The 23,206-nt window shown below is 41.0% G+C and overlaps 1 protein-coding gene across 1 annotated transcript; it reads right to left on the bottom strand.

Moving 5' to 3' along the window:
- Positions 1-1,495: 1,495 nt before the first annotated feature.
- Positions 1,496-22,547, bottom strand: SDR16C5 (short chain dehydrogenase/reductase family 16C member 5). Its single transcript, XM_007168588.2, is given in 9 exon segments — positions 1,496-1,608; positions 1,611-1,645; positions 3,566-3,691; positions 12,956-13,079; positions 13,082-13,099; positions 14,017-14,116; positions 21,121-21,133; positions 21,135-21,250; positions 22,227-22,547. Coding segments are annotated over 9 exon segments (942 nt in total). The 3' UTR covers positions 1,496-1,519.
- Positions 22,548-23,206: the final 659 nt, after the last annotated feature.

Genomic DNA, 23,206 nt, shown 5'->3' with positions numbered 1-23,206 from the left:
ATCTTGTACCTCACTTAGTGACTGTCTTATTCGCCACTGTGTTTCTAGTGCCACACATAGTAGGTACTCAGGAAATACGAGTGGAATGAATGAACAAGTGAATGCCTAAGAGACCCTCCTGAGGCCTGACAAATGAAAATAAGACAGGCCCGAATTAGAAGTAGCAGTACCCCTCTTGGCTGAGTGAAGGGGAAGGTGGAGCCCAGTGAGGGGGTGTGGACCAGTTTACTTAGAGATAAATGGCCGTTCAAAAGCCACTACTGGGGGTCAACCCAGGTAGACAAAAAGATGTTAATGCTCCTTAGGCATTAAGGAAAATTTATGGAAATTTATGGAAGTTTAAGAAAAATTTAAATGGTTCTTTGAATACTTGGTTTAAGAAGGCATAGAGATGTCAAAATTTTACAAAGGTTTTACCTACAAAACTGTTAAAAGAAAACTCATTTCCTGAAAGTTATTGCACTTTGGAATTTTTATCCCTCTTTTAGTTCAAAAATTTTCTCTAGTTTGTTCATCGCAAGTTAAACTTTCTTTGCAAGAATGTAGAACTATTATGCCCCAAATAATGGGGTAGATCTTATGTATTGAGTGCTTACTTTTTGGTTAACAAACATTTACTTTACTTGATACTTCTTTTTTTTGGTTTTACCGTTACTCACTAGCTCTTGACCTGTTAGAGGCAAAGCTAGGTAGCTGTTCTGTAACTCAGCTCAAGAACATTTCCAAACTCGGAGAGTCATTTAGAAAAGTTTGCTGAGAGCTGGCAGGTGAGGTGCACATTCGAACAAGTATATACTTTTTTAAGGGGAGTGGCTCATATTGTGTATACAAATCCATCAGAGTTAAGGCTACTTTATTGACTGAATTATGAAAATAAGTCTCCTCCTCAAACCAGCAGTACATAGTCTAATGTGTACTTTTTTTCTTATGGAATAAAGAAGTTAGGAATTTTTGGCATGTTCAGATGCAAACAAGCATGATTAGTTGTGGACTTATTTTATCGAATAAGCAGATTCAATCTCCCTAAGGACCTTGATGTGGTCATCCAACTCCATTAGGAATTAATAGGCAGACAGAAAAGTGTTATTTTTCTTAATTGCAAAACTAAAATGTTTCTTTACATCTGATGTTGAAAAATTATCAGCCTAAAACCCTGATTTACAAGGTCATTATTTGTAATTACTCCTTTTCTAAAAGTATCATATACTGTCTATTTAAAAATTAAATTAGTGTCAATTTGCATAATATGTTTTTATTAATACATTATATTCTCTGAGTTCATTGGAATGGCTGCAATATCCTTATTTACCAGACTAAAAAGTGGCAGGAAAAACTGTCAAATATATAATTTGAATGCCTAGGGAAATTATCAGTGTGCAAACCATGTCCTGGGAATTAGGCTAGCCCTTCTGAAAGCCTCAGTAATCCTTGGTAGACTGTACTGCTCTAAGCGCGAGGAAGAGCCCCAAATGGTCTGTCCTCACAACGCTTGGTTTTATTACCACATTTGAGGCTTCAGCTATAGGTGTTTCCTCTCGTTTTCAGTCTGAACTTCACCTGCTTTCTCTTGACCTGTCAAGGAAGCCACGGAAGTGTCCATTCCAATGTTTCGGCAAGGGTGATCATCATGTCTGGAGATATTATTCTAGAGAAAAGCAGAGGAAAAAAATCAGAATCCTTTAAAAGGAGTCAAAGCGACATCTTTAGGGACTTCCCTGGCGGTCCAGTGGTTAGGACTCTGTGCTTCCACTGCGGGGGGCACGGGTTCCATCCCTGGTGGGGGAACTAAGATCCTACAGGCTACACAGCGCGGCCAAAAAACTCCCCCAAAACAAACAAACAAAAAAGGGACATCTTTGTAAAGATTACTTTGAATTACACGACGTGCGAGTTGTCGTGATTCACACAGTGCACGTGTCACCGTTGAGAAGGATGAACAAACACTGCGTCATGTGCGCTGAGCGCAGTCTGACATCCAGGGAGCCTTGAACAGTCCCAACGCTCAGGCCACAACTTAGCCATTTTTTTTTCTTTTTTTTTTGATGTGGACCGTCTTTAAAGTCTTTATTGAATTTGTTACAATATTGCTTCTGTTTTACGTTTTGGTTTTTTGGACACGAGGCATGTGGGATCTTAGCTCCCCGACCAGGGATGGAACTTACACCCCCTGCACTGAAGATGAAGTCTTAACCATTGGACCGCCAGGGAAGTCCCTCCACATGTTAACTCACTGCCTTCTGTGGTAAGACTGTGTATATCCTGATCTACTAAACTAACACATGGTGGTAAAAAGTAGAAAGAAAACCAGACCGATTGAAGCAGAGTTCCTCGGGAGGGGGCAGGCAGGTAGGGCCCAGGCATCAGTTGTTTTAAGTGATTCCAGTGTACACCCAAGGTGGAGAATCATTGCTTTAGTTTCTTGAAGACAGAGGAACTGTGCCTTCAGCTGAGCTCTGCTTAGATCAGCTCAGTTCTGCTCAACTCAACTCAACTTAGCAATTATTTATGGCGTGCATATTCTGTGTTAGGTACTCAGCCTGGAGCACGGAGCAGGAAACCGTGTCCTGTCCTCAGGGAGTGTGTGCAATCTAGCAAGGAGGACAGATATCCTACAAGCAACCCACAGGTATGGTGGGTGCTACAAAAGTCAGGGACAGATGTGAGAGTTTGCAACCTCAGGGACTTTGACCTAGTTCAGCAGCCAAGGCCGGATGAACAGGAGGTGGCGTCTTAGAATTTCCTGTGTGCCTCCCTGTTCAGTGAATGCGTGCATAAACCCACAGTTCGCAAAGATATGTTGAAGAGGGTATAAATAGTAAAGAAAGTCCTAGATTTATTAATAACATAATTTCATAATAGTGAATCACCGGTTGTGTTTTCCACTCTGCTAGTAACTTATAGCAGGGGAGGAGTATATCTGATGGTAAGAGCTTAAGATCCATAATCGGATTAAAACTTTGTTCCAGAATTTATTAGCTGTTTAATCCTATAAAAATGACTTATTCTCTTTAATCCTCAGATTCCCTAAGTGTGATAAAATGCATGCAAGGCTGTTATGCAGAGTCGGGTACATATAGGCTCCTGATGAATGTTAGATGTTATTCCAGAGAAGACAGTGGGCCTGGCCTGAATCCACCTGCAAAGACTCCAGAACTCTTAGCGTGAAGTTGCAGGTGCTCTTTTACTAAAAGCAGTGAGGAACTTGCCAAATATCCTTAATAATTTTCCGTCAACACACTCAGGTTTATTTGTCCTTTGTTTTCAAAATAGAATTTTACATTAGCTGAACTAAAAGAATTCACCAAAAAAATTGGTGTTCCATTTGTTTCTCTTGAAGTTAATAATTTGTACTCTATAAGACCCAATAGTTTCTAAATTTTCTCAGTGTCTGGAGTAACCAAGCACAGCTAGAAACAGTCCAGTAAATTACCTTTGAACTATTTAAATATTACTTTTCCTTTATCATTAAAAAGGTATGAGGTTGCTTTCTGGCAAAAGAGGAAGCAATGATGAGACAATTTGTTCATGCATAACCAAAATGATAGAGAAGTCATTATTAACTTACTGTTTAAGGAACAACACAACATGCAAAAATGTGGGCATTATCAAGTAAACCTGTTCCTCTAAAATAGCATTTAAAACTTTTTGGGCAACATTCTCATCCTCCAGTATAGGCAGCAGAAGTAGATCCCTGGAATGAAAACAACAAAAATTATATTGTCAGAGTGGTATTCTTTGGCTGCCATCGTGAGCACTAATTATTAAATTTTAGATATCAAGTTATTAACTTGATAATTAATTAGACTACAGTAATTAATTAGATGTAATTAATTAGATGTCTCTAAATATGCAAACCAAATGTAAATATCAGGAACTGCCTTGTGTTTTCTCTCATGACCAACATTGGGACCAGTGCTAATACATTTAATTTTTTAGAGTGAACGCCTGGCCTTTATTGATTTTCTGCTATGTGATGGTCTACACCTATGGAAGGAACTGCTTTGAGATTTTTTTTTTTCTTTTCTCTCTTTCAGTCCAAACATCAAGCAACTGTACACTATTAAGAAGCAAAATTGCAAAATTTTATTACCAAAAGGAAAAATCTCCTGAGCATGTGTAATGTGTCTTTATTTTAGGCAGACTATTGTTACCATGTTAAGCAGACTTAGATGTTTGTGAAATCAGTTGGAGTTGAGATGGGATAAGCATGTAATAAAGCTCCCATTAGACATTACTTTGACATTTTATAATTTTATATTATGCTTCTCTATTATTTGAACCACACTGCCTCAAAAATTCTATTTATCTCAGCTGATTATTGAAAGCTGATCAATTTCTTGTAATTAAATGTTGGTAATTAGTCTTTATATTTTTTCTCCTAAAAGTTCCTTAGAACCATAGCCTAAAGGGCTCCAACATTTATTAAAAAACAGTTTTCCAAAGAAGAAATACAAATGGCCAACATGTACATGAAATTGAGCACATGAAAAGGTGCTCAATCATGAGGGAAATGGAAAGCAAAACTGCAATGAGATATCACCTCATACCTGTCAGAATGGCTATCATCAAAAAGACAAGTGATAACAAATGCTGTTGAGGATGTGGAGAAAAGGGAATCCTTGTGCACTGTTGGTGGGAATGTAAATTGGTGCAGCCGCTATGGAAAACCATACGGTGGTTCCTCAAAAAATTGAAAATAGAGCTACCATATGATCCAGCAATTCCACTTCTGGGTATAAATCCAAAGGATTTGACATCAGGATCTTGTAGATATATCTGCACTCTCATGTTCATTGCAGCATTATTCACAACAGCCAAGATATGGAAACATCCTAAGTGTCCATGGGTGGATGAATGGATAAAGAAAATCTGGTGTGGATAAAGAAAATCCACATACACAGTGGAATATTACTCAGCCATGAGAAAGAAGGAAATCCTGCCATTTGTGACAACTTGGATGAAACTTGAGGACATTATGAAAAGTGAAATAATCAAGGACAAATACTGTATGATATAACTTGTACAGAGAATCTAAAAGAGCTAAATTCATAGAAACAGAGAGCAGAGTGGTGATTACCAAGAGCTGGAGGTTGGGGAAATGGGGAGATATTGATCAAAGGGTACAAACTTCCAGTTATAGTATTAACAAGTTCTGGGGATCTAAAGTACAGCCGTGATTATAGCTAACAATATTTTGTTACATACTTGAATGTAGCTAAGAGAGTAGATCTTTTTTTTTTTAAACTCATTTGCATGTTTTTTTAAAAGAATTAATTAATTAATTAATTAATTTTTGGCTGTGTTGGGTCTTTGTTTCTGTGCGAGGGCTTTCTCTAGTTGCGGCAAGCGGGGGCCACTCCTCATTGCGATGCGCGGGCCTCTCACTATCGTGGCCTCTCTTGTTGCGGAGCACAGACTCCAGACGCGCAGGCTCAGTAGTTGTGACTCACGGGCCCAGTTGCTCCGCGGCATGTGGGATCCTCCCAGACCAGGGCTCGAACCCGTGTCCCCTGCATTAGCAGGCAGACTCTCAACCACTGCGCCACCAGGGAAGCCCCCAAGAGAGTAGATCTTAAATATTCTCACCACAAAAAAGAAACGGTAATTATGTGATGAGATGGAGGTGTTAGCTAATGCTATGGTGGTAATCATTTTGCAACATATAAATGTATCAAATCAACACATTTGTATGTCTTAAACTCACGCAATTTTATATGACGATTATGTCTCAATGAAGCTGGAAAAAATATAATCTTCACATCATTGTTCATTTCATACTCTTATCATTTAGGATTATTCATCTTTCTTTTTCTAGAGACATTGTTTTTACCTTTTATGAACTTAGGAACTCCACGTTTATAAGGGCCATCAGTTAATATCACTGTTTTCATTGGCTACCATGCCACCTCCTCTTGGCTGGTCACATTTATTCTGTGATCTTGACCCTCTAGCTTTAGAAACAAATGTTCTGTTAAGTTGTCAGAAAGTTTCTTAGCAAATGCAAAGGTCTCATTTCTGATTTTATCATTTGAAACTCTTCCTGTCATTCACGGCTGTCCTTTCCAACCAGATATACTTTATCCGCTTTGTTGACTGCTTAATTCCAGAGCTTTTAAACTCTTCTGTGTAGAGTTCTTTTGTAGACACGCTTCCTTCAAATTTTCTAGAAGTCTATTTCCAATAATACTACATTTTCCCTTTATGGCCATTCCTTCAGCTAATATGAATTTTTAATTCATTATTTTATTTAAAATATTTATTATAAAGAATTTCAAAGAAACAAAAGTAGAAGAGTATAATGAAGAGTGATGTGATGGTAAATGGTGAACAATGGTTCCTCTGGGGGGAAAAATGTATTTATGGTTTCTAACCTCACCTGACTTTACTCTCTAATTTGCTCACTGTGCTAAGACACAGCAGCCTTCTTTCAGGTTCTTAAGAATCCCCATTTTTTTCTGATCTCAAGGGCTTTGTGCAGGGTACCTAGATGCTCTTCCCACTTGCTCTTTACCTAGTTAATTCCTACTTATCTGACTTTTGGGTCTCAGTTTTCTTTTCTTTTTTTTTCTTTTTGGCTGCTCTGTGTGGCATGTGGGATCTTAGTTCCCCAACCAGGGATCGAACCCATGCCCCCTGCAGTGGAAGCGTGGACTGCCAGGGAAGTCCCCAGGTCTCAGTTTTCAATGTCACTTCCTCTGAGAAACTATCATTGACTACCCCTCCCCATTCTAAAGTATATGTCCTTTATTCTCTCTCATAACACCTTTTTTCTTTTATATCACTTAATCACATATTATTATCAATTCTTACTAATATTGTTATTTAAATAATAATGTTAGAACAAAGAAGTAGAGAAAATAATTCTTAAAGAGGAAACTTACTGTAATATAACAAAGGTCATATATAAAGTCCAGAGCTAATATCATATTCAATGGTGAAAAGCTGATAGCTTTTCCTCTAAGATCAGGAAGAAGACAAGGGTGCCCACTCTCAGCACATTTATTCAACATAGCACTGGAAGTCCTAGCCAGAGCAATTAGTCAAGAAAAAGAAATAAAAAACATCCAAATTGGAAAGGAAGAAATAAAACTGTCACTATTTGGTGGATGACATGATATTATATATAGAAAACTGTAAAGAATCCTTCAAAAAACTGTTAGTACTAATAAATGAATTCAGTAAAGTTGCAGGATACAAAATCAATATACAAAAATTAGTTGTGTTTCTATACTCTAACAATGAACTATCAGAGGGAGAAATTAAGAAAATAATCTTATTTACAATTGCATCAAAAAGAATAAAATACCTAGGAATAAATTTATGTTGCATTTATGTTGCCTCTTTGAAATTGCCTACTTTATTACCTTTACTGGCACTTTGTGTGTGTGTGTGTGTGTGTGTGTGTGTGTATTAAAATTATTCTCTAGCTATTCCTTTAGCATTTGTTGTAAAGCTGGTTTGGTGGTGCTGAACTCTCTCAGCTTTTGCTTGTCTGTAAAGGTTTTAATTTCTCCATCACATCTGAATGAGATTCTTGCTGGGTAGAGTAATCTTGGTTGTAGGTTCTTTTCCTTCATCACTTTAAGTATATCCTGCCACTCCCTTCTGGCTTGCAGAGTTTCTGCTGAAAGATCAGATGTTAACCTTATGGGGATTCCCTTGTGTGTTATTTGTTGTTTTCCCCTTGCTGCTTTTAATATGTTTTCTTTATATTTAATTTTTGACAGTTTGATTAATATGTGTCTTGGCGTGTTTCTCCTTGGGTTTATCCTGTATGGGACTCTCTGTGCTTCCAGGACTTGATTAACTATTTCCCTTCCCATATTAGGGACGTTTTCAACTATAATCTCTTCAAATATTTTCTCAGTCCCTTTCTTTTTCTCTTCTTCTTCTGGGACCCCTATAATTCGAATGTTGGTGCGTTTAATGTTGTCCCAGAGGTCTCTGAGACTGTCCTCAGTTCTTTTCATTCTTTTTTCTTTATCCTGCTCTGCAGTAGTTATTTCCACCATTTTATCTTCCAGGTCACTTATCCGTTCTTCTGCCTCAGTTATTCTGCTATTGATCCCATCTAGAGTATTTTTAATTTCATTTATTGTGTTTTTCATCATTGCTTGGTTCCTCTTTAGTTCTTCTACGTCCTTGTTAAATGTTTCTTGCATTTTTGTCTATTCTATTTCCAAGATTTTGGATCATCCTTACTAGCATTATTCTGAATTCTTTTTCAGGTAGACTACCTATTTCCTCTTCATTTGTTAGGTCTGGTGTGTTTTGACCCTGCTCCTTCATCTGCTGTGTGTTTTTCTGTCGTCTCATTTTGCTTATCTTACTGTGCTTGGGGTCTCCTTTTCACAGGCTGCAGGTTCGTAGTTCCCGTTGTTTTTGGTATCTGTCCCCAGTGGCTAAGGTTGGTTCAGTGGGTTGTGTAGGCTTCCTGGTGGAGGGAACTAGTGCCTGTGTTCTGGTGGATGAGGCTGGATCTTGTCTTTCTGGTGGGCACGTCCACGTCTGGTGGTGTGTTTTGGGGTGTCTGTGGCCTTATTATGATTTTAGGCAGCCTCTCTGCTAATGGATGGGGCTGTGTTCCTGTCTTGCTAGTTGTTTGGCATAGGGTGTCCAGCACTGTAGCTTGCTGGTCGTTGAGTGAAGCTGGGTCTTGATGTTGAGATGGAGATCTCTGAGAGATTTTCGCCATTTGGTATTACGTGGAGCTGGGAGGTCTCTTGTGGACCAGTGTCCTGAAGTTGGCTCTCCCACCTCAGAGGCACGGCCCTGATGCCTGGCTGGAGCACCAAGAGCCTTTCATCCACACGGCTCAGAGTGAAAGGGAGAAAAAATAGAAAGAAAGAAAGAAAGAGGATATAATATAGTGAAGTAAAATAAAGCTATTATAAAGCAAAGCTTTACAGACAAAATCTCACCCAGAAGCATACACATATACACTCACAAAAAAAGGAAAAGGGGAAAAATTAATATATCCTGCTCCCAAAGTCCACTTCCTGAATTTGGGATGATTCGTTGTCTATTCAGGTATTCAACAGATGCAGGTACATCAAGTTGATTGTGGAGATTTAATCCGCTGCTCCTGAGGCTGCTGGGAGAGATTTCCCCTTCTCTTCTCTGTTCGCACAGCTCCTGGGGTTCAGCTTTGGATTTGGACCCGCCTCTGCGTGTAGGTCGCCTGAGGGCATCTGTTCCCGCCCAGACAGGATGGGGTTAAAGGAGCAGCTGCTTCCGGGGCTCTGGCTCACTCAGGCGGGGGGAGGGAGCGGTACGGAGGAGGCGGGGCGAGCCTGCGGCGTCAGAGGCGTCGTGACGTTGCACCAGCCCGAGGCGCGCAGTGCGTTCTCCCGGGGAAGTTGTCCGTGGCTCACGGGAGCCTGGCAGTGGCGGGCTGCTCCGGCTCCCGGGAGGGGCGCTGTGGAGAGTAACCGGTGCTCGCACACAGGCTTCTTGGTGGCGGCAGCAGCAGCTTTAGCGTCTCATGCCCGTCTCTGGGGTCCGCGCTGACAGCCGCGGCTCGCACCCGTCTCTGGAGCTCGTTTAGGCGGCGCTCTGAATCCCCTCTCCTCGCGCACCAGGAAACAAAGAGGTAAGAAAAAGTCTCTTGCCTCTTAGGCAGCTGCAGACTTTTCCCGGACTCCCTCCCGGCCAGCTGTGGTGCACTAACCCCTTCAGGCTGTGTTCACGCCGCCAACCCCAGTCCTCTCCCTGCGATCCGACCGAAGCCCGAGCCTCAGCTCCCAGCCCCGCCCGCCCCGGCGGCTGAGCAGACAAGCCTCTCGGGCTGGTGAGCGCTGCTCGGCGCCGAGCCTCCGTGCAGGAATCTCTCCGCTTTGCCCTCCGCACCCCTGTGGCTGCGCTCTCCTCCGTGGCTCCGAAGCTCCCCCCTCCGCCACCTGCAGTCTCCGCCCGCGAAGGGGCTCCTAGTGTGTGGAAACCTTTCCTCCTTCACGGCTCCCTCCCACTGGCGCAGGTCCCGTCCCTATTCTTTTGTCTCTGTTGTTTCTTTTTTCTTTTGCCCTACCCAGGTACGTGGGGAGTTTCTTGCCTTTTGGGAGGTCTGAGGTCTTCTGCCAGCGTTCAGTGGGTGTTCTGTAGGAGCAGTTCCACGTGTAGATGTATTTCTACTGTATCTGTGGGAAGGAAGGTGATTTCCGTGTCTTACTCTTCCGCCGTCTTCTCTCCGGGCCCTCTCTCATTTCTTTCTGTTACTCTCCTTGTGTGTACACTGATGTGATTAAAGGTGGCCCAGATTTCTCTGAGGCTCTGTTCATCTTTCTTCATTTTATTTTCTCTTTTTTCTTCTGGTTGCATACTCTCTGTTCATCTGTCTTCAAGTTCACTCATTTTTGTCTGCCAGCTCAAATCTACTGTTGAGCAGCTCTAGTGGATCTTTCTTTTCAGTTACTTTTCTTTTCCAATCCCAAATTTACATTAGTTCTTTTCCATTCACAAATTTACACTTGCTTCTTTTTAAAAAAAATCTATATTTATTGATTAATATTTGATGTAACATTGTCATCATACTTTCTTTCCATTTTAAAAATATGGATTCCTTTAGATCTTTGAATGTATTTATAATAGCTGCTTCGCAGTTAGTCTGCTAAGTCCAACATCTGCATCCTTTTCAAGGTAATTTCCACTGCCTACATTTTTTCCTTATGTGTTGGTCACACTTTCCTGTGTCTTTGTGTATCTTATACTTTTTGATTAAAAAGTAAATATTTTAGGTGATATATTGTAGCAACTCTGGATAACAGTCCTGCATGGTTGTTTGCTTGTTTATTTACTCAGTCACTTGGCTGAACTAGTTCTGTGAGGTCTATCTCTCCTGCAATGTGTAGCTTCTGATGTCATTCTTGAGAGCTCCAACCTGGGCATGCATACAGCCTTCCTGACTGTCAGGGATAACTGTGGTTTTAGCCAGGCAATCTTTTACTGTCTCTTTCTCTTAAGCCTTTAACTGGCCTGCCTCTATTTGTATCACATCCAGCTCTCATGCTCTAATTTGCTAGCTGGTTGTGCTACTTTTTTTTGGATGATGCTCTGATCTATGGTCTTAGCCAATTGAAGCTGGGTTCCATGGCAGAGGCAGAGAGATGCCAGTTTTTGCTGCTGACTATGACCCTTGCCTGTCAGAATCTCTGTGTTACGAAGCAGGAGTTGGGTGTAATGAGAAACTGACTCTTCCCTGGCTTTCCCCCGGGAATTGTCCCTATCAAACAGGACCTGGGGGGATGGCAGGAAGTAGTGCTTTCACCCAGCTGCTGTTACTAGCCTGTATGGATCTTCCACAACTCAAAACCTGGGAGGTTTGGATCTGCCAATTTTTACTGTCTGGTAAGTCTACCCAAAATAGGTCTTCTGCCACATGACTGCTGAAATTACTGGTGTGGCTCTCCAACAACAAAGAGCTGTTGTAGAAAGAGGAATTGCTCTCTTCACCAAGAGCCTCTCCCCAGATCTTTCTTACCCAGTGGGAGTTGGGGGTGGAGGAACAAACACTGTCTGGATGAGTCTATCCTTTCAATACAGGCCTTCTGCAGAAAATGGGATCTCCAGTAGTCACCTGCTACCAAACTGCCCAGAGGAGTTCTTCCACTCCAGGGACTGAGGATATGGGAGTTGCCACTGGTTGCCAAGCCCCTGAAGCAGTTATTCTAAGAGGCAGAGCTGTGGGTGGGTGGATGTAGTCCCTAGCCCCAGTGCCATGGCCTCTCAGTGTTCTTACTGAATTTCCATAGATTTTGTTAAATAAATACTTCCCAATGCGTTGCATGCCCTTTGGTCGATCTCCAAAGATTTTAAATGATTGTCTTTGCTAATTTTGACTTGCATAGTAGATGTTTCTTTGGGAGAGATTTTCCCCTGCTATACTCTGTCAACTCCACCACCTGTTTTGGCACTTTCTATTTAATGTTATGGTTTCACTAGACTCTAAATAACCTCATTGCTTTTTAGATGGGCTATTTGTTGGCTGTCTCTGTTTCCTACAAATATAGTTGATTGATAGCATTTGGTTCATGTCAATCCCCTTTTTAATAATTGTAATGACTACACTTGCCCTAGGTCATGTTTATACTTTTTAACATACTCTACTGATTGGCTCCTTTGTGTAAAAGCCTTTGTATTTCATTTGCATCCTCATTTGGCTGTTCTACCAAATGTAAACTTTATATCAAAATATCATTTCCCTAAACTTCCCCACATATATTAATCAATCTTTCAAAATATTTTATCTTTTGGATGATTTTTACTTCAATATTTTTTTAGAAAAGAAATTATCTTCTCAACACTACAATGGTAAATATTTTAATAACTTCTCACTACCAACTTTTCTGTTGCATTGTGATATTCTTTTTTTTTTTTTTTTTTTTTTAAAGGATTTTCTTATTTATTTATTTATTTATTTATTTATTTTTGGCTGTGTTGGGTCTTCGGTTCGTGCGAGGGCTTTCTCCAGTTGCGGCAAGCGGGGGCCACTCTTCATCGCGGTGCGGGGACCGCTCTTCATCGCGGTGCGCGGGCCTCTCTCTATCGCGGCCCCTCCCGTCGCGGGGCACAGGCTCCAGACGCGCAGGCTCAGCAATTGTGGCTCACGGGCCCAGCCGCTCCGTGGCATGCGGGATCTTCCCAGACCAGGGCTCGAACCCGTGTCCCCTGCATTAGCAGGCAGATTCTCAACCACTGCGCCACCAGGGAAGCCCGCATTGTGATATTCTGATTAACAATTTAGGTTTATGTTTTCACAATAACATATGCTCATAACCGTATTATTATCCTTAAATTGAATAAACTCATTAATTTAATACATATTGAATGTTTTCTTTTGCTAAATTAGGCATTCAAATCATTTCTTTTGTTTTACTTTTCATATTTCAAAACTTTAAAATGAAAAGATGATCATTGACATATATTGGAAAGGCAAAGACTACTGTAAGAGTTCACTTACTTGGTTGTACAGCCATCAAACATTCCAGTGTTGACAAAATATGGGCAAACAATGGTGGCTTTAACGTTACTTTTTTGTAGTAGTCTTAGTTCAAGGTAGAGAGATTCTGCAAAGCCAAAGCTACAAATTTGCTTGCACAATAATCTGAAACAAAGTGAAGAGCTGTTAGTAATAGAATTTGACAAGTTAATTTATGGAATTATTTTAAAAACTGTAACTCCCTCCCCTTTCTCTGGCTTATTTTGGGGGCAAAACAACTCTGTTAAAGTCATTTTTTTTTTTTTTTTTTTTTTTAAAGTTTTACTTGATTTTATTTATTTATTTATTTATTTTTGGCTGTGTTGGGTCTTCGGTTCGTGCGAGGGCTTTCTCCAGTTGCGGCAAGCGGGGGCCACTCTTCATCGCGGTGCGGGGACCGCTCTTCATCGCGGTGCGCGGGCCTTTCTCTATCGCGGCCCCTCCCGTCGCGGGGCACAGGCTCCAGACGCGCAGGCTCAGCAATTGTGGCTCACGGGCCCAGCTGCTCCGTGGCATGTGGGATCTTCCCAGACCAGGGCTCGAACCCGTGTCCCCTGCATTAGCAGGCAGATTCTCAACCACTGCGCCACCAGGGAAGCCCATTAAAGTCATTTTTGTGGCCACTCTACTCCTGTATCTCCACACTACATACCCAACAACAAAATGAAAACTTTCAATTTCTCTTAACCCAAGAAGACTACTGAGCCAATTGGTACATTCTTCTCTTTGTTTTTTAAACAGATGAGAATATCTTCCCTTACCACTGCCATTTTAAATAGAGGAGTGGAACAGCAACATGAATGGACCTAGAGAGGGCCATACGAAGTGATGTGAGCCAGACAGAGAAAGACAAACATCATACGATATCACTTATATGTGGAATCCAAATTTGGGAAATGGGAAGCAGTCCTGGCGTTAGAAATAGAGCCAAATGTACTGGAGATTTCTCCTTGGTGCAGGAAGAGTTCTCTGTACCTTGGAAGAGTCCTAATTTCTGGGTGCTATAAACTGGGGAATTCAAAGGCACATGGTGAAGTACTCACCCGATAGTCCATTGATACCAACTACTCCTGCTATACTTGAAATACAGACTAAGTGACCATGGTTAGCTTTAAGCATGGCAGGAAGGAAGGCCTTACAAGTCTGGAAGATATAAATACACTGTGTCAATATTCTTTATTCATTTATTATTTTATTTGCTCAGTTAGCATGTGATCAATGTACAGGTTCACTTAATAAGTATTTATTGAACACTTGCGATGGGTTAGATTCTGTGGCAGTGCAAAATAGTCACTGGTACCCTGGAGCCACGGGTCTCAAGGATCTTAACATTTATTATGTGTTAATCTAAAAGAGATACTATTTGACTTGATTTTGCTTTTAAGTAAACTATACCAATTGAATTAAATCAACATTTTACATCTAGAGTTTGCTAAAAAAGAACCCCCAAACTTAAAACCTATTGTTTTCTAGTCTGTAGAGCTCTTCCGTGTAGTCTTCAGCAATTTGTATTGAAGTTTGATCACGGTCACCTTCCTGGCTTTACCCTAAGTAAGATTTCCCTCTCACTCCAATGGATGTATTGGCAGAATGGGAAAAACTGCTCAAGGAAAGTTGAATTCCAATGCAAGGAAAATGTGCTCTGGAAAACAAAAGTGCTTTGGAATTGTCTACAATGATTAGATACATTCTTAGCTATTTTGGTAGAATTGAATCATTTATCCTCAAGTAAGGTATTAATTCAGTGTTCTAAGTCCCCACGCCATGGAAAATCCCAGTTCCCTAATCCCTGTGGTTCTCTCAGGGAACTTGTTCACTCTTTCTTCCCCTAATACTGGGCTCTTTAATATAACTTCTGTTGGGAAACATTATCCAAAACTTGAAATAAGGCAAAGAGGTGACTGAACGACTTTCAACATGCTAGGGCAATTTCTAATCATCTTGCCTGAGATTTATATAACTCCCTTAGCAATGTAACTTTGACTAATAGTTATTAGAACCCAGAGGTCTCACAATCCTGTAAAATTGGAGGTTAACATGTAGAAAATGAATAGGTGTGATTTTTTTTTTGATCTAATAGAAAAGATAATCCCAGAGTTAAGTGTTTAGTGATCTTATTTCAGCATTCTTTTTCATTATCTATATAAATCCAAATTCCTCACATCATCAATTTATCAGCAGTATTATTCTTCTGGTTTTCTCATAAATGAGTTAAACAAAACCTTGACAGATAATGCGCTCACCATCTAGTTCTAAGAGGTTTATGATTTTTTTTAAATAAATTTATTTATTTTATTTTTGGTCGCATTGGGTCTCCGTTGTGGTGTGCGGGCTTATTGCGGTGGCTTCTCTTGTTGCGGAGCACAGGCTCTAGGTGCACAGGCTTCAGTAGTTGTGGCTCGTGGGCTCTAGAGTGCAGGTTCAGTAGTTGTGGCACACAGGCTTAGTTGCTCCGCGGCATGTGGGATCTTCCCGGACCAGGGCTCAAACCCGTGTCCTCTGCATTGGCAGGCAGATTCTTAACCACCGCACCACCAGGGAAGCCTGAGATTTATGATTTTTAACAATGTCAGAGTTTTGCATTAAGAGTTTTGGAGAGTCTGCCAAGGTGTGCTTATATACAAGGAGCAGGTAGAACACAAAAGCAGCTACTGGATCAAAGAATATCACCTTTGCTTTTGAGATCTTTTGAGTCTCACTAACCTTTCTCAGGACTGCTGAACTGATGGGTGAGTTTCTGCTTAGATGCAGACAATTGGTCTCTTTTGACAGTTCACGTCCAAGTGTGGTGGCATTTTATATGTCTGTCTCTTGGGTGTCCCATTTGTTGTAAGATTCGGTTTTTCTTATGCAAAAGTCTAATTACTGAACTTCCTGAATTTTTTCACCCTGGTTATGGGTCAGATAAGTTATCACTGCTTTCATAAAGTATCTCAGGTAATGAAGAGGGCAAATATGTGTTCAGTTAAACTGAATTACAACAAATGATGACTTTATTGTTAAAAAAAAAAAGAATTGGTATTTTTGAACTTCAGACAGGTTTCCCAATTGTTTGAACTTAGTCTCTCCACCTGCATTGTCTTTTACAATTTTTAAAAATTATCCTTTTGACAACCTTTTAATATCACCAGTGATTGTGTTACTCCGTAGTGTCACCTTAAATGACTTCAAGGCTTTAGAAGAATATTAAGTTGGGTAAGTTTATGAGAAATATTTGGCTTCCCATAAAATTTTAAAAGAAGTTAAAATTCATAGAGCAAAGGTATGGAGTAACCCAGCACCGCGTGGTGTGGATGAGGAGTATCGCTTGCCATTTCAGTAAACAAAGGATGCTGCAGCCATCAAACCATCCGTCACTGCAGCCGCCCCCCAACTCCGCACCCTGAGGGGATTCAGGATGGAGAAAAGCAGGATGCTGGCCCTGGATGGTTAAGGTGCCTACCAAAGGAATGATCTCAATGAGCCCAGACTCTTGCATCTTCCCATGTAGAGAAAAGCACTAAATTCATTAACTTGAGATGTCTGGTTTCCTTTAACTATAATCTTTTGATGTTCTAACTACGTTTTCTTTTTTGTGTGTTTTTTTTTTGAAAAAGCTCCTATTTATCCTGGCTCCTCCTTTATCTCTTTGGAATAGTCCCTCAGAGCTCTCTGAGAGGCTGTCTCCCGGCTTAAGTCCTCAGTATATTCACTGAATAAGACATAATTCTCAGCTTTTAGGTTGTGCATTTTTTTTTTTTCAGTCAACAGTGGCTTGTTTTTTAAAGCTTGAATCGAGAAAGTCAGTTCAGTGTGGCACATACCTTATCTTCTAACATGACATAAGTTTAAGTATATTTTAAAGTTATGGTTGAAAGCTAAAAATGATATTGTTATATTTTATGGAGAGATATGCTCTGGGGATTTGTTTGCTGAGATAGTTATGTATTACACCCCAGTAGAGGTTTCTACTTTCTTCAGTTGATACTTTGGTTACTGAAATAATCAGATCCACTCAGTTTTATCCTCAATAGGAAGGCTCCAGACTCCCGTCACCTTGCCTGAAGGCTCTGGTGCCACAAGCCAGACACTATGTCTTGTGGAAGACACAGCATCACAGGACACTCTAAAAGTCACACTGAAGGGACTTCCCTGCTGGCACAGTCGTTAAGAATCTGGCTGCCAATGCAGGGGACATGGGTTCGAGGCCTGGTCCCGGAAGATCCCACATGCCGTGGAGCAACTATGCCCATGAGCCACGACTATTGAGCCTGTGCTCTAGAGCCTGTAAGCCACAACTACTGAGCCCGCATGCTGCAACTACTGAAGCCCGCGCGCCTAGAGCCCATGCTCCGCCACAAGAGAAGCCACCGCAATGAGAAGCCCGTGCATTGCGATGAAGAGTAGCCCCTGCTCGCCGCAACTAGAGAAAGCCCACGTGCAGCAATGAAGACCCAACGCAGCCAAAAATAAATAAATAAAAAATAAATAAATTTATTAGAAAAGATCAGTCCTACAATTCAAATATTAAAAAAATAATAAGAAAATAAAAATAAATAAGTCACACTGGAAAGGGCTGCCTCAAGGAGCCGACTCATTGGTACAGCTGACATAGCCACTGTGAGGCGACCCTCAGAAGGCCACACCAGGGGCTGAATCAGGTCCCTTCAGCCTCCTTAGTGCAGGGACGGTTGACAGTCTGAAAGCAGTCTCTTACCAGGCTCCAGCAGAACAGAAATAATTATGTGGGGCTGGATTATACAGTCAATGAGGGAAATCTAAATGTGGTCAACGTTCTATTTTCTGAGGGGCACGTGAAGAAGTCCTTTTCTTTTCTTCTTGGTCTATTTCTAATCCTCAATTAAGGACACTAACTTATGCAAGCTGCAGTTTAACTCGCTTTGAAAGGTTTCTCGTTTCAACCAATATTCTCAGAATTCTAGAAAAATATCTTATGGGGAATCCTAGCGTAGGTTATAAACGAATCGGTCCTCAGAGGAACATGAGGGTGGGGATAATAATTTTAGCTCTAGATCTGTATTTCAGATGAATGTCTTCATAATGCGCTAGGCTTAGACAAATATATAGAATGAAATTTACTTATTCTAAGTAATACATATCCAAACAATCAAGTCATTTTATAGATAGCATGAGAGATCCTAATGGCCCTTGTTCACAAACTTACTTAGGACAGCAGGCAGATTCTATTATTCTGACCAGTACTGAGTCCTTCCTCTTTCATGGCCACTTATTTTCATGGGTTCAGTAAGAACCAGGTCTTTTTTTTTAAACCAGGGTACAGTTGAAGAGATTTTTTTTGGAAATTCAATGGCACATATTATTTTATTTTTTTAATTTAAAAAATTTATTGATTTTTAATAAAAAATTTTTATTGAAATATAGTTGATTTATAATGTGATAGTTTCAGGTGTACAGCAAAGTGATTCAGTTATATATAAATATATATATATTCTTTTTTTAACATTCTCTTCTATTGTATTCTTCTTAGTATATCTTAGATACTAAGATATTGAGTGTAGTTCCCTGTGACTTGAAGAGATTGAGAGTGCAACCAGAGCACAGGTGTGTCATATTTAAGACTGTTTCATTTAATCATGTATGACAAGGACACTTTTTAGGGACACTGATTATAGTTCATATGCAGAATGAATGCCTACTGAGCTGCCTTCCCGGGAAGCTGGACTAATACCTGTTCTGTGACTTTCAGAGCCCTTCCAGCCTCTTTTTTTTTTTTTTTTTTTTGTTCTGGCCGCACCACGAGACATGAGGGATTTTCGTTCCCCAACCAGGGATCAAACTTGTGCCCCCTGCAGTGGAAGCGTGGAGTCTTAACCACTGGTCTGCCAGGGAAGTCCCGCCTTTTTGGTATTAAGGAAGGTCATTTCCTGGCAGGCCAGGGAACTTGGCAGGTTTGGGGGACCTCAAGAAGAAGGAAATCTGTCATAATTGGAAATACTGCAGGTGAAACTTGATGGAGACATTTCTTGATTTTGGTTCCCTAGCCTTGGAATGCATGAGCTAGTAAGAGCAGTAGAAAATAAAAAGTCCTCGGAGTTTTAGAGCGGTGAATGACGATTCCTTCCACAATCATTAATGGAAGTTGATTCTCTGGTTTTAGTGGTTGCTTAGCACCATCTCTCTCAAGATTTGGGGCATTCAACAAGAAGGCTGTGTGTGCCTATTAATATCCTTTACTGTAACTATGTACATGAACCAGACCAAATAGAATAGCAAACATAATACAAAGGTACAAGTTCAGAGACTACAGAGGACAACAGCTTGTGCAAAGACCCCCATACAGGAAAGAGCTTGATGTGCTCTGGGGTCTCATCAGGATCCTTGAAGTGTAGGAAGCGGGCAGAAAGTAGAGAAAATGGGAGACAGGAGACAGATGAAGGAGGATGTTACGACCTCGTGTAGGGCTTACAGGCCATGATAGGTGACTGTGTGTTATTCTAAGTGCATTTGAATCCTCTGAACATTTCTGAGTGGGAGTGAGACGGTTTAGTTTATGTGTTTCAAAGATCACTCTGTTCCTGCATGAAGACAGGCTCAAAGGCGCCAGCGCTGAGGAGGGAAGACCATGCTGGGCTGCTGGTGAGAGGTGACATTGGCTTGGGCCAGGGGCTGGTAGAAGGGGAGGAATGAGTGTACTTGAGCATGTTCTATGGGAAGAGCCAGGGATGTTGGAGTTAAGGGAAAGGCAGGAACCCAGGATGGCTTCTAGATTTGTGGTGTGGTTAGAAATGAGTGTGACCTAGTCTGTTTGCCAAGATGGCATTTCCCCTTCCTAAAAGAAGTTTTGGGGTGGGGTGGGCGAGCGAAAGAAATCAGTGATTTTTGCATATGTTTAGGGAATACCGGTTGTATGTCAAGCACTGTGCTAGGTGCTCAATAAATAGTGTTGGGCTCCAGTGGGGGTCCCCCAGAAGGAGATCAAGAAAATTGTTCCAAGGACCTCAGAGAGTGAGTGTAGAAGCATTGAGTAGAAAGAAGGAGGAGCCTGGGTACCTAAAGCAAACCCATCCCAAGGACCCACCCTCAGAGACTCAGAAGGCTGAGGCGCCCTTCCTCGTGGTTCCCAAGGCCCTGGTTCCAGCCACCTGTGCTTCCTGCATCCCCATCACCGCCGGCACCTGCTCATTCCATTACAGCTCCAAGTATAAGCCCTCTCAGCGGAGACTCCCCTGGTAACTCAGCCTCCTTTGAACTCCCATCCATTTTCTAGAGTTGTGTCGTTCAGGATGGTAGCCTTTAGGCATACGTGACTATTTAAATATACATTTAAATGAATTAACTCACAGAAAATTACAAGTTTAGCTCCTCGGTTCCACTAGCAACATTTCAAGTACTCAACAGCCACAAGTGACAAGTGGCTACCATACTGGGAGGCATGGAAAAAGAACACTTTCACCACAGATAGTCGTAGTGGACAACCCTGGTCTAGACACTCCAGCCCTCAAGAAAGACACTCCTGAGTTATAAATTTACTAATCCTCCTGCTGTAAAGAGTCTTTCCCTTCCCTCTTGCTTCTTCCTTCTGCAACCTTGGACCATCTCTAAGCAGTTGAGGGACCTTGGATAAATCATTTCAACCCTTTGAACTGCAGTTTCTTTATTTGTAAAATGATAATGAATATGGCATCATGACTACCATGTACAGGAAAAAACTTAGAGCAGTGCCTGGTATCCAGTAAGAGCTTAATAGATGTTGAGAATTATTCCTCCTGCCATTGTTTCCTCTGTTATGATACCCAGTGGTGCATGCATGTAAACCACCACTCTGAAAATAACCCCCTCTCTCTGCACAAACACCTCTTTCACTCATGAACAACTTAAATCTTTCTTGTGTGAAGGCTGTTTGTATTTTGGTAGGACGATTTCTAGCAACCTAGTGAGTCTTGGGACCAAACTAGAGAGGGTAGAGGGAAGGGCCCTGCCCTGAGAATCTGGAGTAGGGCAAGAACAGGAGAAACAAAGGTAAGTGCATGACAAGGTAAAACCTGGATAGGTTGAGAGTTCTATTTCACCTCTCAGTGGAAACTCACAAACGGTATATTGACAGATAAATGTTTGACTAGTTGTTTATAGAAATACATGAAATTTTCATATTTATCAACAAAAGAAAATGAAAAAGAAAGACTTACCCAGAAGTGAGACGGCATTTACAAGAAACGATCTTTCCACCATGTGATCTGGAGTATTGAGAAACAGCTTTCCTGTCAGGAACCCTGCATTGTTAACAAGGATGTTCACATCGCCCACTTCCCTTTTAACCTGGACAGAAGCAAGGCCAACAATTCATTTGAGGTGTTACATTTTGATACTTATTTTTCCGGGCCATCATTTTTTCTCACTTTATTCACGTAGTTTCTTTAAACCTAGCTATTTTATCTTGCGCATAGAAATTCAGCAATTTTCAAGTAGCTTTGTGATTGATTATATTTAAAAAAACACATTGATTTGCCAACTTTGCTTAATGAATTTTTTTTTTTTTGGTGCAGAGATGACCTAATATTGCCGTGTGTTTTCTCTGCCTCCTGTTTCTGTCATGTTCCTACCCTTTCCTTCTGGGGGGCTAATGCCAGGGTCGCTGCACAGTGATGTCACAGTGACGTTCTGTCTCCCCGCGTGCCTCTCAGCATCTTCCTTCAGGTGGCGGTTTAGTCTCCCTTCAACCCGGTGTGTGTGACAGTTACTTCTACAGGTGTCGTCTTCCTGACTCGTCTGTGACCAGGTGCAGGAGGACATCTCCTTCCCCCTAGGGCATGGCCGGTGCTGAGCACCGTACTTTCTACCCTCAGTACAGGTTGACAATGGATGTACATTGGAATCATACAATGCAGAGACTTAAGTTAAAGCTGAGTGTCATATTGAAGATCATCTGGTCCAATCTTTTCATTTTATTGATAACGAAACAGAGACGTAGAGAGGACAGGTAACTAGGTAAATGAACAGCAGAGCCAGTGCTAGTTCTAGTTTCTACTGACCTCTGATGGCAAATGAGTCACCAGAAAAAAGCAGCTGGGCAACAACTCAAAAGGCTCAGCAAATGCCCACTTGTATTGTTTTCTTCTGTTTCCCTTTCTGGAGGCCACAAAGTCAGATTTCTGACATGCAGAATCAAGCGAGAGGCACATAGAACTCTCAGAGGAAGTGGATGACAGATTTTCTCCTCTTCTCTTTGTAAAAGCATACTAGATGCAATGCTTTTCTTGGGCACAGAAACTAAGAAGAGCACCAATCAGCTTACCTGATCAGCAACTCTGTAGACGTCTTGCCTGTTGCCACTGTTACATGTGTAGGCAAATACTTTCACATCACCCTTTTCTTTGATCATTCGACACGTTTCCATGTTGCCTTCTTCGTTAATGTCCCATAGAACTAAAATGGCTCCAAGGCTGGCAAATGTTATGGCCAATAACCTCCCAAGTCCACTTCCAGCGCCTGTTATAAGGACAATCTCTCCAGCAACATTCTTTTTCTTCTTGGGAATTATCCTGTAAACTAAAGATTCTAAAAAATAATATAGAAATTTTCCCCAAAATATGGAGGTGTCCAAAATCGTATTCATGTTGATTCACTGAAGAAAGGAATGTCTTAATTAGGAAAGAGGTAACTGATAAATTCATGACATTATCACAACAATTGCAAAATACGTAAAGCACTTAGTCTAAGGGAACTTACCTTTGAGACATCAGTTCTTCAAAATACAAATTTCTGCAACAACTGCTACCATCTTTGAATGCTTAAATTATATAAATAATGAGTATGAAAATATTTTATGTTAACAAGAATCTTTCCAACTTACAGGGTGCTTTCTTACAGGTAATCTAATTTGACCTACATGTAGATCGCATGTTACTAGGAGAGCTTCATAGTGAAGGACATAAGATCTTTGAGTATCTACTTGCCCAACATTATGTGACTTGCACACCAAGACTTTGGATTCTTAGTCCGGTCAGTTTTCTATTACATGAACTCGATTCATGATCTCATATCTAATAGAAATTTGCTTTTCATTAAGAAGTTGTTCAATAATGTAGAAATAATATTTATTGTAATACAAATAAAGTCTTTTTATGTTTTCACATGATATTTGTAATATCCCTCTGAGAGAGTCAAACCAGGTACAGTTATTACTGGTTTATTGTGAAGACCTGAGACTAAAATGATTGAGTGGATTTATTCATGGTCTCATAGCCAGCTGATAAAATAGGGACTATCAGGATC

This window comes from Balaenoptera acutorostrata, chromosome 17, assembly GCF_949987535.1.
Source record: "Balaenoptera acutorostrata chromosome 17, mBalAcu1.1, whole genome shotgun sequence".
Classification (NCBI taxonomy): Eukaryota; Metazoa; Chordata; class Mammalia; order Artiodactyla; family Balaenopteridae; genus Balaenoptera; species Balaenoptera acutorostrata.
Note: the sequence above shows the minus strand (reverse complement) of the source record. Positions and strands in the feature narration are given on the sequence as shown.